General features: G+C 39.6%; 1 protein-coding gene and 1 long non-coding RNA gene across 2 annotated transcripts; one reads left to right on the top strand and one right to left on the bottom strand.

The window, feature by feature from the left end:
* Positions 1-2,019: 2,019 nt before the first annotated feature.
* LOC144647738 (uncharacterized) lies at positions 2,020-15,605 on the bottom strand. Its single transcript, XM_078507412.1, has 10 exons — positions 15,135-15,605; positions 12,241-12,441; positions 9,014-9,257; positions 8,409-8,542; positions 7,623-7,908; positions 6,628-6,843; positions 5,376-5,585; positions 4,159-4,261; positions 3,122-3,191; positions 2,020-2,154 (listed from the first exon to the last, which is right to left on the bottom strand). Exons 1-10 carry the CDS (start codon positions 15,603-15,605, stop codon positions 2,050-2,052), a joined length of 2,040 nt encoding a protein of 679 aa, XP_078363538.1. The 3' UTR covers positions 2,020-2,049.
* On the top strand, positions 5,640-7,608 carry LOC144647826 (uncharacterized). Its single transcript, XR_013569631.1, has 4 exons — positions 5,640-5,838; positions 5,906-5,980; positions 6,084-6,150; positions 7,146-7,608. It is a non-coding gene; the product is annotated as an uncharacterized LOC144647826 (long non-coding RNA).
* Positions 15,606-16,239: the final 634 nt, after the last annotated feature.

Raw genomic sequence — 16,239 nt, 5'->3', positions numbered from 1 at the left:
GTTATTTGATCACAAGCCATGATCAAGTGGCACAATGGCCGCTGAGCTATACAACTCAGAACATTTGCTATTTGACCACAAGCAACGGTCAGTTTTGGTCGCAGCACCGCACACCTTGAAGAGTTACAGTTTTTTGGGCTATACTTTATTGGCTGCACGTGTGCAGAACAGCGACCAAAGACGACAAAAGGGACGATTCAATGCGAAAACGAGACTAAAATATCGTCGCACCAGTTTCCCGGCCGAGACTTGCCCCTGCAAAAATCAATCGGGGCGGCCAATTTGGAGTCCATACACCTGCGCGCGCATTACGGCTCGATTCATTCCGCATAACAGTGCACAGGCCTACCAACTCAAAAGACACAGGACGCAAAACAGAATTAGGCTTGCGCTCTCCTTCGTCGAACGCAAATATACCAGATAGATGCGTTGTTGCGGTATGCTCGACTACATTAAAACGAAAACATTAAACAAAGGCCAAAGCAGTTCAAGTGTTGTACTGCGAGCGTAGCGGCCTTTTGCGTATAGACTCGTACTGATGCGACGAGAAATGAGAATAACTGCGAGCGTAACAAACTTGCTAAATAAAAATGAATTCCACGTCCCCCTGCGCCACAGGGGGACGTGAAACCACAGGATTTCCTGGTTCCGGTTTGATTGTGCGCTTGCGCCAGAGGTCGTGAATGGATGAAATGAACACTGAAATTGATTATCATCATCATCATCATTTTTATTATTACACTTCGGTTACGGAAAGAAATTAACCATTTTTTTTAAAAAAAAGCCAAACTATTAATCGTTAACCGAAATTGCCACCACCCAATTGACACCCTGAGTACGTGGTTGGCAGAGGCGTGGCGAGGCGTGGCAGAAGGCGTAGCCTCGTCCTCAGACGGTCCAGAGCTCGGTCACAATAGAGACATGACCGACACCACAAGCCGCGCAAGAAAACCCTCTGGCACCCAGGGTAGCTCGCTCGCGGCTATGCACTTTCTGGTTCAATCAATTATTCCTTGTCCATAACGGTGTGACACGCGTCCTACATGCTACCGGAATCGGCCCACACAATTTTTTTTTTACAATTTCATTTGATACATCCAAAATAAATTATTGATAAAACAGAATAGACGCGTGCCGTCGGATTTTTTCGAGCAGTTTTGATACAAAGCACACTTTTAACTTTCAAAAGGTTGAAAAAAGTTGTTGACATAGTCTGCGAATACAGCTGCCTCTCATTCGCTCCAGCTACAACGTGCAAAACGCGAAAAAAGAGTAGCGGGAGCGAATGAGAGGCGCCTGTATTCGCAAGCTATTGTTGACATAATATTCGCTTAAAAGGTAAAATGATATATATTCACGGCTAAGAAACTGTAAACAATTTAAAAAAAAAACAAATCTTTTCGACATGTTGCCATCATCAGGGAAGAAATCAATTCGCGATTTTGAATCAGCACATGAAATATATAGTTTAGAAAAATAAAGATTCGGTGGAACACTTCTTAAATGTTTTAAATGTATATACAACATTATCTATAAAGTTAGCTTACTGAACAGATCTCCCATTTTGGTGTCATTGTGGACGCAAAGTTTTACTCAGTATTTTGGGTGGGTTTACTCGACCTTTTTTTTTTTTTGCAGTGCAAGGTTAGTTTGTTACACTGTACTCGTAATATACAGCCTGTGTGCATGTCTAAGTTGACAAGTGTGAGTAAGTGTGCGAAGACGGCGTTGAAGCCTTGGCTGACCATGTCGCTGCTTCTCTGCTTTGCAAGCCCAGAGCTATTCTTGTCTTCAGAGCTCTCCGGTTTTCTCTTGGTGACGTGTAACGACATTCCAGGAAGGAGTAGCTCTGAAGCCGAGTATGGTCACCAGCATGTTGGTATTTTGCCAGCCCACAACTTTGACTGGCAGATAAACCTCTACTTTTCCAGTGGGACTTGTGAGCAATCGCCTTTCCTGCTTTGCAGCTCTAGACACAAGTGAACAAATGGTGATGTACTTGGCGAATTCCATTGTTCCTCAAGGCAAGAATGCCGAGCCTTTTTACAGCTACCCCTGCAATTTGTCCAACTCATCTGCAAATTCCAGCACATCAAACACGTTGTTTTCCAGTCTGAAGGTTTTGCTAATTGACGAGTAGAAGAATTCTGGACTCTGTAATCAGGAAAAAATGCATAGAGCTTTCAGTCATCGGAACAATTCACTAAACTTTAAATTGAAGTTTCGTGCGGTCAAATTTCGCTCCGATCATTCCTCTTAGCTATCCTCTATCTTGACCAGCATCAAACTCAATGAGGTATTAAGTGTCTTTTATATCCAGCCAAATTCTCCTGAGCTTGTACTGAAAATGTGTATGGGAATCAGAAAGGAAAATTTAAATGTTTCCGTAAGCCTTAACACCGGAAGAATTATTCTTAAATATTCTCGGAATAAGAATTGAAATGAAACATACCGGGAAAAAAATGCAATGACTTTTCGAGAACAAGCACCCCTCCTGGAAATTATATCTTACATCTTTTAAAAGTAATCCTATTTTCATGCCGCGGTAGAAAGCCGTTTGAAGTTCAAAATTAACTGAAATTTATAAAAGACCGTCACTTTCTACAGATACAACTGTTCTCAATGTAAATGGGTTCTCTAACATTTCGACGAGATATGACGAGAACAATGCTACATTATTTTTTCATGTCTTGCTACACAAGGCAGCGCAAATCGTACAAATGCCTTGCTTTTAGGTCGCTATTTCACGCTTAACATCTTGCTTAGCCTGTTCCAGGCTCTCGACGGTTGGGGGAGAGCGAAAAACGCAGGCTAGCGAGGAAAAAACGAGCGGGAACTCGCTTAATACCCCCTCGTTTTTCCTCGCTCGCCTGCGTCTCTTGCTCTTCTCCAACTGCCAAGAGCCTAGAACAGCCTAAATCTTGCTTCGCTAGTCAATTAGCCTGTAAATGCAGACGGATTTCTTCCGGGGGGAAATCTGTATACGTTGACAGGACAACAGCCAATCAACCGGCGAGTTTTATCTGGTCTAAACAGTTCTGTTCTAAACCATCATCTGTTTTCCATCCACGATTATAAACGGTTACTTAACTACAAACGCTCCTGAAAAAATATAATCTACCTCCTTTCTAAGATCTTGCAGTCTCAACAACATCCGTCCATCAAGTCTTTCGACAGCTTTGCGATCCAGCCTGTTAAAATGTTTCGAAAGTTAAGGCAGGGAATTACAAGGTAGAGCAGAAAGGTTTTAAATTTCAAATATGTTGACATTTTAGGAAAAAACTGTTTTATGTGACGTAGTTAACTCGTCAGGGAAACTAGGAGAAAAGAAAATAAGCGTATAAAGAAACGATGTGACACAAAAAGTGAAAAATAGTTCAGAGGCGAATAGTTTAACCCCATTCTCCTGCTTACAGAGCAGAAGTGATAAACACACCCTGGTTCAAGAGGTTTTCTCTCTAATTTCTCCTTCTCGATCAAATTCGAGCCGCAAATCGGCGAAAACGAGTCGAACACAAACCTACCAGGCGAAACCTGGAAGCGAGGTTGATAGACCAACAGATATTATAAAACTGATACGTCTTAATAGTCATTGCGAAAAGTCCGTGGGAACATATGTAAAACATGAAGCTTAAAAAAAAAATTAAAACCGGGCGGGTAAGCATAACCTACATAAGAGAAACTGCATCCATTTTCTAAACGTTTTACTTGAGCTACCCCTTAAAATGCTTAAACGCATCAGCCGTTAGGAGTGTCGATTGAAGGAACATATATAATAATAAAATGCTGTAAACATACGGTCATCATTCACAGGTTAAGCAAAAAGCATTTTCTCAGTTTTGGACACGTGAAGGAAAGCCGTCATTTGACTACAGTTATCAGATTTCATTTCGTTTATCTTTTATGTTTAAAGTTTTGAAATTACAGTGGGAATTAGACTAATGAACGGGGGGGGGGGGGGGAGAAAACGTGAAGGATTTTGGTAGCTGTAGTCAAATGACGCCATCAAGCAAATCGCCTATTGAACACTTTATTCGCTCACTTTCTCAATTTGCCCCAACCCAATTTTTAACATTTTAAAAACAGGAGCAAGCTCAAAGCATTGCGACAGCCCGCAGAAAAAAAAACATGTTAAAATTCCTGTCATTTGTTACAGACCTGCCTTCCAAACCCACATCCTTTAGCCAGCTTTTGATATCACTGCGTGTCCATGATCTGATGGAGGACTGGGGCGAGGCATCAACAACATCAACAACTTCGGCTGCAATTCACATCACAATAAAATTTACACTTCGAAAAAGGATTTAGTCTAAAAAGCCATGATTTTATATAATAGAAAGCAAGCTCTGTCATTTACAGACTGGTCAAACGATGCATCTTCCAAAGTGGAACTAAGTTATAATTAATTGGAGATCAAAACTGCGCCTTTTAACCGACGAAGGGTTAATGTTCGAAAACGTCAGCTTTAGGTCTGAATTAGTCTTGCACAAAAACTTTCACGTAAAAATACGTTTGATTTGCAGAACAAATTCAGGGTCGTAGCTAGTAACAGGCGAACTGAGGCACTTGCTAATGTAAGAATATTTGAATTTATTTTTTCAGGTTTTGTAATAGGCAATGCATTAAAATAATAAGCGTTTTTCTTTCTGATATTGGCCCAGTAAGGATTTTCGACTGGCCAATGAACAAGAGAGTAAAATTCCCATGAAGGATTAAGCAAACCATTCTAAAACGAAGTAGCAAGGAACAAGTAATGCATCAGTCAATTCCAGCAGTGCCCATCCCCCCCCCCCCCCCACCCCGGGCTAACCCCCGGGCATTAGCATTTCTTTAAAAAGAATTGGCAAATTGCCCGGGGTGGAGATGAAGGAACCGGGCAAATGCCCCGCTCCCGGGTTGATTGTTTTCAATCGCTCAATAGGTGATATAAGAATATAATACAAGTTGTTGCTTCTTGGCAATGAAGAAATATCTAAAATTGAGAAAATATACCTTTAAAAACATCCACAAACATCCATAGTCTTCTGTAGACCTGCTAATCTACAACGTAGTCCACGTCTTGGCCTATAAACGCCTCCATCACGAATACGCGACTCACTCCACGGTTTTGAAAGCACGTGTCAAATGCCCGGGGGTCAACCCGAGTTACGCAAATGCCCCACCCTCGGGACGGGCAACATTAGGAAATGCCCCGTGGTTGCTCGGGGGGGATGGGCACTGCTGGAATTGACTGATGCATAACAAGGAACTTGCCTGCCCATGCATTCAACATTAAAAACATCTTTAGTCTGCTCATTTTTTGACCGAATTAAAATGATTTATTTTTCTCTTTAAAAGTGCTTCTGCTTGGTATGCCATGCAACGACACTTTATACCTTGAACAGTAGTTTCCTGAGCTGTGATTTTGCCTCTGTTTCCCAGTTCCTTTACGAGTTTGTCCGCGTTCGAGTCCAGTTTATGTTTTTCACTGAAGTCAATCCAGAATTTGGAACCCACTATAAAGCCAAGCCATCCGTCAGGTCTGTATTTACTGTCCATCATCAGTGGAATGACGTCTTTGTGAAGCTGGTAAGTGTATTCTGCCTCTAAATAAGTTCAATTAACAAAAATAAATGCTATTAAACTGGTTTAATTTCCTAGTAAAAAACATCATATTTTACGACCAAAAGAAACAGGCTTTACGTGCTGTTCTTGCGAAGTTTTCCCGCCATTGCGCCATACGCGCCGACCAGGTCCATTGTGATTGGACAATTGAGAGAGAACTTGTTTTCTGATTGGCTAATGGTTTTGCTTTATCATGGAGATGGAGCGTTGGGGTTTTGGTTCTGTGGTTTTCACGTTAGTGTCGAAAGTAATTCGCATTTGCGACTAACTTGCAAGTTAACGTGTCGTTTTTGTATTTTAGTGCCATTTATCAGCATCACAGAGTGACTGTGTCAGCATTTATAAGTGCGGCTATTCTGGCGTTATCCATGGCTTGGTAAAGAACAATCCTCTCTTTTATGTGCTGTTTATTATTTGGCTTTCGTCAATAGACATTTTTGGGATTTTAATCTCAGTTTTAATATCTTATTTCTCTGAAGGTCTTCCAAGTCGATGTACATGTACATCGAAAAAAAGTGATTCATTCATTCAAGATGAAAAAATGAGGTTTGTTGCCAGAAACTAACTGAGGTTGTAATTCTCTTCTCATTCCGATCAGAACATTGCAATTACAGTGGAACCTCGATATAACGAAGGGCTAAGGGACTGGCAAAATATGTTCGCTATAAAACAAGTTTTCGCTATACCGAGGGTTTTTTCCCATATATTGAACTATTACTGGGGCGAACAATATTGTTCGTTGCTATATAGAGGTTGTTTAATGAATTGAGTCTGAATTGACCTAGCCGCACTTCGCAACTAAACTTCTAATAAATTAATAACTGAGGTGGCCTCCCCTATAAGCCTGGTGGTTAATTGGAGGTCTCCTCGCCTGACCATAATTAATACTACTGTTATATTTCAATATTAAAATGGCTATAATAAAATGATGACGATGATGATGATGATGATGATGTCAAAACTAGGTTCCACTGTATCATCACAAAAATTGACTTACTGTAGTTTACATAATTAGATTATCACCTGATCGGCAGTTGGGACTCTCTTTGTATTTCTGAGACACACAGACCAACACGACGCTTGCATTCTCCACAGCCTTGGCCATGCTCTCCAATGTAGAGCCGCCCATCTCATCAATGTCCATCCAAACCTTGTAGCCGTCCGCCTGTAGCTTGTTTTTCAACTGAATCACGTGTCTTTGTACATCCCATTGGTAACTTATCATCACGTGTTTGGTGTCTAAAATGAAGGAACAAAATGATGTAAACTATAACTTAGCCACCCCCTACCAAACCCCAGTGGGTAGCAGTGGGTTTTTATGAATAAACTAGATAGTAGTTAGTACAGCCATGTTGAGAGTTTGTTCCTTTCGGGTTCCTTAATATTTGAAGCATAACAGGGGGAGGGAGGAGGGGGGAGTTGGGTGTTGGCAGATTTATTTCTTTAATTGCAGCTACAATCGTCAACCATTCTTACTCCTCACCCTGTACCATTATTCTCATTTTCTATTTGAAATTATTGTATTTATTCTCATCTTTTAGGTGTATCTAGGGTCACTTTGGCCCTACCCTTGGATATAGCATAGGTTTAGCATCGCTAAAAAACATTGACCCACTGGATAGTGGTATCCATCCTTGTGGGGCAAGTAAGGTAAGTCTTTACAAGCAGGCTTACATGTAGTGGCTCAAAAATACCAGCTCTAAACCCCAGTTTCTGTAGCATGAATGGGCCACATGTAAAAGTACTGCTCACTTACCATGGACGGGATGCTAGTCCATTGCAGGTCACCCCTAACCCCTCCCCACAGCATTTTATCAGGTCATCCAAACAGTTTGATCTGGAGTCCAATGTACTACATGTATTTAGGTGTCTCCCATATGCCATTAGTTACCTTTATTTTTTTTTGGGTGAACTTTTAGAATCCTTTCCTCGCGATGGATGAATTGAGTTCAGTATGAGAAAAGAGTTGTCTTTTTAAAAAACGCAGGCTACTAAAGTCTCATACATGTATCTTGTACCTGTTGCTTGTTGTTCTGTAACTGATTGTTGTTTCTCCTCAGCATGTTTCTCTTTGCCTTCGCATTCCCATAATACCCCAGCAGCTGCTCTCTTTATCTCGCTGTTCTCCACTGTCAGAAGTTTCTTCAGTTCAGCAATAGCAGATTCATTGTTCTTGATTTGTTTTCCGTTTTCCTTGTCAAAAGCCAAGGTCCAGAGTGTATTACATGCATTTAATTTTTCCTCATTGTCTTGAGCTCTTTGCAGCATTTTGACAAGGATTGGAATAGCTCCACACTGAGCAATCTGAGGAAGTGTAAATATATGTTGTAGTTAATTTTTGATCTCAGTTAATTTTTTATTTTAACTAGAAGTAAGTTTTTTTTTTCTAACTAGTTTTTGTTATACTGGGTTAATAAGTTGAAAAAGTAAAACACCTCCCCTCCCTTACACACTGTAGCTTGATGTCTCATAACCCTAACCCTATTATTTACCCAGTATAAAAAATCAACTAGTTAGAAAAAAAAACTTACTACTAGTTAAAATAAAAAATTAACTGAGATCAAAAATTAACTGCAGCATGTACATGTAAATATCAAGTTTATAAAACTTTTGTTAGGCCAGGACACTAAATTTCAATTCCACTGCACAAACCAGTAAAGCTTGCAGTTTTGAAAGCCATGTTAGGCTTATACACACATGTTAGGCTTGAGATAGACAGTTGAGGTTTTCATTACAAACATTTTAACTTGGCATTTCAAGTTACACTGAATGATTAAAACAGAACACAAAATTGACGTCTTTACCGTTTTCTTGTTCTTATCATTGATTGCAATTTGCGTCAGGCCTTCAGCGAGTTCTGAAGCAGAAAAACCTGAGTATCTGTGGGTTGAAGTATTCAGCGACCTTTCCAGCAAGCTTGTAAGAAACTTGATTGGACCTGGAATACGTAACCAAACAATTATTAGGGAAGAAGGATATAAAAATTACCGTGAACTCTCTCTGAACTGTGAACCCTTGGGATCAACTCAGGCTGCCTTAATTAGAGAGTGAAATTTGGCTAAGACCAGCCAGCTAGTCAATTATCACTTAATCCGATCAATGTGACACGAAAAATCCTTATCTTATTCTCCCATTTCCATGCTGTCTGGCTAGCTGACTAAATGCTTAAATTTTCATTTTTCGCATTGCAAAGTGGTTTAATAATTTATCCAGTGTAACCAATTAATGAAATCGATGATCGGAAATTCAATTGATAAATTTATATCAATCAATCAGAACTTAGTTAATTGATATTGATTGATATCGGCCAATCGATAGTCAAAAAAAGAAGTCATCGATTGATATCGATTGGCAATTAATGGCACAAGGATCAAGGTTTGAGAAATCGGGATTCCACTTAGAGGTTTACCTTCATCAGCCATGATCAAATGATTGTTCTCTTCATCAATCAAGTAGGCTAAAATAAGCAGGCCCTTAGCACTGAAAAGCACGACTTCTGCTTTGAGGAGTGGAATGAGCACACTCACTGCCTGGCAAGCTGCAAAGTTTGACCTTGTTGGCACACGTTTTGACAGGTTGTGAAGGGTTCCCAAGGTCCTAGATAGCATTCTGCCACGCACTGTGTAACCAGAAAGGCGTTGTGTTTGAGCATTCTGTTAATTATAAAAGAAGTGCAGTTGATAACAACAGTTAACGTTACTCCAGGTATTTAAATAAAACAGAACAGCAGTTGGCCGACTGTGGGCTGTCTGTCAGCCAACTGTCGGCCCCTTGTCGGCCAACAAATGACCGACTGTTGGCATACAATCAGCCGACAGGTTTTTCTGGGAGTTTTTCTTTCCCTTTCCCTTCAGCAGAGGTATTAAAAGAGGTGTGTTAATGTTATACAGTTTGTTCCAATAGACCTTTCATTAGTGCTGACAAAGAAAAAGTGGGAAAAAGACCCGGCCCTGTCAGCAGCTGGACCCACAACCTTGTGTATGCTGGTTGATACTCTATATATAGTCTATACACTAAGTTAGAGGGAGACTTCGGTGGCAGATCCAGAAAATTCAGGAGGAGAAGGCCTGAAGAAGTTGTGGTTCGAGCACACACCCTCACCTTGCCCCCAATAAAAAAAAATTCTTGTTCATGCATATGGTGATAACATAAATAAACAAACAAATAGGCTAGTTTTGAATTACACTCTACTGATCACAAACAAAGGAATTAAGTAGAGGTTCAGGGGAATCATTTGAATTTTCTTTTGTGTTTTATTCCCGTCAACCTCAACTTTATTCCTTCGTTTAGGATCCGTAAAGCATAATTTGAAACTAGCCTATAAATCAATTAATTAAATAAGACAAAACCCTGCTTGTACTCACACTCAAAGGACGGTTGGTTACAAAATCTATTTAAAAATACAAGGAGAAAGGAGACCATTGGTCTCCTCTAAATCTGCCCTGGACTTTAAGTTAATAAAATAAAATAATATAATAATATATAGATTTAGGCAAGCCTAAAAGCGGAGCTCCCCATTTATTTAATTTTCACTGGAGCTTACAATGTTTTGATTCTAGTGAATAAGCGGCCAAAGTACTAATGTTTATGGAGGTTTATAGGTTCAAGACAAATTTAAATAGCTCACGGTTAAACAACTGAATGTCAGCAGTACGACAAAAATAATAATCTTAAAGCGGGGCAAAATCATTACTCATGGCACGAAAAATTACTTTAGAGTACAGTAAATTATCTGCTTTCTAGCAATAGAAAATAGTTTCGCGATCCTGTTATAGTTTCGCAGCAGTTTAGTAGACTCCACAATATCTGTTACATTGATATAGGATATATTCAACGAGTAACGCAGAGTCTGTTGGATTAGCTCAATCGGTAAGGTGCCAGTCTGCGGATCCGGAGGTCGTGAGTTCAAGTCCCAGAGGGTCGAGTTTTTTTTTCTTTTTCTTTTCTTTTTTTTTTTACCCCGTAGCAATAAAATGGTTTGTTTATTATATCAACCTGATTTAGCTTTCGAATGCTCCTTCATGTACGATGCTGGCTTTACAGATAGACACGAAAGTCATCGATCGATTATGGCTCTCAATGTCCACTTTTTTGGCGGTCGATTACTCAGTCTACACGTAATTTTCATCCACATTTTGTTTCATTCAGCTTCTTGTTTTTCTTTTCAAACCTCTTTAATTTTCACTGGAGCTTACAATGTTTTCATTCTAGTGAATAAGCGGCCAAAGTACTAATGTTTATGGCGGTTTATAGGTTCAAGACAAATTTAAATAGCTCACGGTTAAACCGAATGTCAGCAGTACGACAGAAATAATAATCTTAAAGCGGGGCAAAATCATTACTCATGGCACGAAAAATTACTTTAGAGTACAGTAAATTATCTGCTTTCTAGCAATAGAAAATAGTTTCGCGATCCTGTTATAGTTTCGCAGCAGTTTAGTAGACTCCACAATATCTATTACATTGATATAGGATATATTCAACATGCATTTTCAGAGTCTGTCGGATTAGCTCAATCGGTAAGGTGCCAGTCTGCGGATTCGGAGGTCGTGAGTTCAAATCCCAGAGGGTCAAGTTTTTTTCTTCTTTTTTTTTTCTTTTTTTTTTTACCCCGTAGCAATAAAATGGTTTGTTTATTCTATCAACCCGATTTAGCTTTCGAATGCCCCTTCATGTACGATGCTGGCTTTACAGATAGACACGAAAGTCATCGATCGATTATGGCTCTCAATGTCCACTTTTTTGGCGGTCGATTACTTTCTACACGTAATTTTCAGCCACATTTTGTTTCATTGCTTCTTGTTTTTCTTTTCAAACCTCTTTAAATTTTAAAGGCCGCCTTTATACGGCCGCCTTTATACGGCCTTCTTGCTTCACTATTTCTACCATCAAACTATGGCGGCCATGATGCGCAACTCCGTACGACGTTCGTACGCGCCCGCGAACCATGCCGCTATCCATGTTGACCATGAAAACTGAGAGGCAAGGTTTTCCTGCATTTGTGCTTTTTTTTCTTATTTTATTGTGCTTTTTTATGGGTATGGGGCTCCGCTCTGCGGCCCTGTGGGCCGCTAAGGAGCTCCGCTAATATAGTTTTTATATATTTTTCCAAAGTTTTTAAATTTTTACCATTTTTATATTGTACATAATTTTATTTTCCCAGGGCCCCTATGCATACCAACCTCGTTTCTGATCACAAACAAAGGAATTAAGTCGAGATTCAGGGGAATAATTTGAATTTTCTTTTGTTTTATTCCCCTCAACCTCGACTTTATTCCTTTGTTTAGGATCAGTATAGAACATAATTTGAAACTAGCCTATAAATCAATTAATTAAATAAGACAAAACCCTGCTTGTACTCCCACTCAAAGGACGGTTGGTTACAAAATCTACCCTAAATAAAGTTCCTTACTTATTTACTACAAATTATAATAATAATAGTAATAATAATAATAATAATAATTACATGTAACAGTATATAGTATTTAATTAGAATGCATTTTACAGTCTCAAAGGTTAATTACAATAAGAAATTAAAAATATTATAAAAAAATAAAGCTCCACAGTAACTGCTGAATACACAGTTTACACCGTATCCTACTATTGTTGTAATTATATTAGGTAGCGTGCACCTACCACAAATTTTTGATGTTGTGGAATTGTGTCCTGGAGTTCTTTAGTCATCTCAACAAGCAGTTGCACCATACCAGCTGCACTGCATGCCAAGCAGAATGGATCATGAAGATCGGTGAAATCTAAAAGTGTACCCATTAACTTGGAAACAATATCTTGTGCCATTTCCAGAGCCTCTTTTTTCGATTTGACATCTTCTGACTCCTACAATAAAAGGAGGAAACCTTATTCTTAATAATTTTTGCGTGTACTTTAAATCACTTAAAAAGTTTTATTGTTTTGATATATGGTATTAATTTTTGCATGACTGTTTAATTTTAGCGCAGTGTTATTTTCGCACGTATTTATTTTCGCGATCACTTTGAAATCGCGAAAAATGAGATTAATTGAAATAAAAAAGTGGGGTCCCCATATTCATTTAGGAGCACAAGGACCTTGTATATACCACATAATTCGTAAATTATTCCCTTGCGAATACTGGCAAAGTACACGTTTCCAATGATAATTTATTTTTAAAAAATAAAAATTGATTGGTTTTCATTTTACAGAAAGAACTAATGATGCTTCACTCAAAATATGAGAAAAAATTGATAGGTAACCACACAGGTTTACGAAACAGAGACAATTTCTTTTTCTCGCAGACTAACTCGCCTATTAAAAAGCCGCCATTTTGTTTATGTACATGCGCATGCTAATTACATGTAAAATTCTGTGCAGAAAGGATGCGCAATGCAATACAATTCAAGGCAATGCCCTTAAGTTGTTGAAGTCCATGCAATTTCCTGCATTCTGAGACACTTTTTAAGCCTCGTCCTACCAATGTTAAAGGAGAAGTTCACTCCAGAATGGCCATTTATTTTCTTTACGCCAATAAAAAGTTTACACAAAAATATGTTATTCACCAAAATTTCAGCTTCCAACGAGCGCTAAAACCCTACGAAATCTTTCTCTAAAGTAGCCCAAAATTCGACAACTGAACGCCGCCATCTTGGAGCTAGTAATGTATGCGTGACGTCAAAGAGCTCAGCCTGAAGTTTGAATACTCAAAACTCCTTGTTTTGTTTTGTTTGTCAAAATGCCTGTTTGTGCATGCATCTCCATGTTTCTCAAACAGAGCTCCAAGAGATACAAAAAACCTTTCACCGTCTTTGAATATCTAAAAGAAAAAAATGCTCACGAATGGATTATAAGAATGGGCAGAAATGAAAAATTCCTGGCAAAGCGGACATAAATATTTGTGTGTTCCGAAAACTATACGGAAGACTGCTTCGAAGAAGATCACAGATACAGTCTCCTGAGTGAAAATACCCACAAAAAAGGAAAAAGGCAGACGCAATACCAACCAATGTTACGATCATGCTATTTCACTTTTTTACTTTATTGCTGTTGACTTCGTCGTATTTTCTCGATTAAACGCGGGTCCCCGATTAAACCCCGGCTTCGTATAAATGCCGGGTCAAAACTGCTAACTTTTAAATAAACCCTGGGGGCGTTTGATCGAGGTCCCGGCGATTATTTGTGGTCAAGCAAACAAGTAAATTAATATTCTTTTCAGTAGCACTGCTACGACAAACTGGTACGGTCTGCTACTTTGGTAATTTTTTATAATGTTCAAGGAAACGTCCGGCGAAATAACTAGGATGGATGCTGTAAACAAAACGAAACAGCAATGTTCGCGTTCATGTCATCATGACTGACGCGAACAGTGGAGGAGGACGTTTATTACCGCGAAGGACATTGGCGACATTGCCGTTTATGGACTTATTGGTTGTTTATGTTCTGTTTGTCACAAATCTTGATTGCAACATGCACGTACTGTATGCAAATTACTGCAACATTGGTAACATGATCATCCTCGGAGACCCAGAGACAGATTGTCGAGCGGGACGACGAGAAAAATCGAGGGTCTCGAAGGAAAAAGTTGCAGAAAATTGCACTTCGATAATGAACTCGATCAGACTCCGATTTAACGCCGGAACACACAAATATTTGTGTCCGCTTTTGAGCAATTGTTCTTTAAATATTGAAAGACGGTGAAAACGGAAATACCTCTTTTTGTATTTCTTGGAGCTCTGTTTAAGCAAAATGGAGCTGCACAAACAGGAATTTTGACAAACAAAAGCCACTACAAAGAAACAAGGAGTTTGAAGTAATTAAAATTTTACCGCTCAAGTTCAGGCTGAGCTCTTTGACGTCACGCATACATTACCAGCTCCAAGATGGCGGCGTTCAGTTGTCGAGTTTTGGGCTACTTCAGAAAAGGATTTCGTAGGGTTTAAGCGCTCGTTAGAAGCTGAAATTTTGGTGAATAACATATCTTTGCATAAACTTTTTATTGGCGTAAAAAAATTAATGGCCATTCTGGAGTGAACTTCTCCTTTAAGCCCGAGCGGGGAGGGGGGGGGGGGTGGGGCTAACCACGGATCGTATATGATCCCCGGCAATAAGGTTTGAAGGACATCTGACCACCTTCCCTTGCTCCCGGGTGGGGACTTTGACCAATAACTTTGTCCCGGGGATGGGGAATTTGCCTCTTTTTTAAAGAAAATGTCAAAATCCCCACCCCATGCCCGACCCCCCCCCCCCTTCCCTGCACGGGCTTAACATTGATAGGTGCATAACAGGGTAACAGGGGGTAAAGTGAAGCAAAACTGAAGCAATTCTATTTTCTTTTGACACTCAATCACACATTTCGATCTTATTGACCAATCACAACAAATGGATTAATAAAAACACGATGCATGATCAAATGGAAATTCAATGAAAATATACACAAGAGTAACGTCAGTAACCAACAACTGCAGAGTACAGTAAAGCAAAACTTAAGTCATATATTCTGGATAACACTCAGTTTAAAACCAGTCCATATCAATTACAAGGCTATAATATTGTAGTACCTGCTGCTGGACATCTCCCTCTCTATCCCACGTAGTTAGTTCTTGATAATTAGTTCTGCAGTCAACGATAATTTCATGAGCAAGCTTGGGAACCCCTAAAGCTACAGTAAATTCTCTTAGCGCAGACCTTCTCTTCGGATTCGTATCTTGGCTGTAAACATTGTCCAAGCAGTTCACATGTCCGAGTGCAGTCGGTGAAATCAGGTTGCCATTACTTCGAGCTTCTTTCAAAGTCTCATAATGATCCTTAGTTGCCGTCAAAGTATTTACAAAGCCTGGATATTTTCCGCTGAACAAAGTTAGTAAAGAAGTCGGGTCGACATTTTCGTGAGCTTCTGTGTTTTGATCTTCAGTTGCGATTTCCTTTTCATTTGATAAATTTTCATGATTGTTGTTTATACTGACCGAATTTACCCTTGTAGCCTCAGCCATGTTAACCTGTGCAGTCGATTTGGAGCTTCCTGTACCCATCACTCAACAAGTAATGACAAGTTGACAAGCTTCCACCATTTTGGTTTGGTGCTTGGTAACAACGTAACAGAAACACACCTCACCCGACGCCCTGCTGCGTTGCGTGATTTTTTTTTCCGCTTTTTTTTTTGGAAGGTGGTCGCGAGGAGGGGAGTGGAGGGGAGGGGGAATGTGTGTAGGGGAGAAATGAAGCTGTGCGTGTTCACTGTCACGCAAGATCGTTCGAAAATAGACTTAACTGTTTTTCTTCATCACTGCTGATCTACTTGAAATCTTTATCATCCTTGTATCTTGTATTATAAACTGCTGCGTTGCGTGATTTTATTTATGCACCCATATGTTTTGACTCTTCGGAAAATTTTTGGTCAAAATCTCCACCCGAGGGTCGCAAACTGATGAGTAACTGGGTAAACCTTAACCCTCTAAGTGTTTGGTGTCCAAATCTGTATCGTGCTACATAATGAACGTGTTCCATCGCTTTTCGTTGCTGCCAGAAAGGGCAAATTAAAATGTCGCGTCAGACGACCCGTGGCCGTTTTGGCTTTAAAAAATTTCATTATTTTCAACGTTCTGGTCGCGTGAGCATGAGGCATGCTGTTGTTACATATGCATGGTTACCAAGCACCAAACCAAA

Source organism: Oculina patagonica, chromosome 4 (assembly GCF_052425735.1).
Source record: "Oculina patagonica isolate OP01 chromosome 4, crgOcupat, whole genome shotgun sequence".
Lineage (NCBI taxonomy): Eukaryota > Metazoa > Cnidaria > Anthozoa > Scleractinia > Oculinidae > Oculina > Oculina patagonica.
Note: the sequence above shows the minus strand (reverse complement) of the source record. Positions and strands in the feature narration are given on the sequence as shown.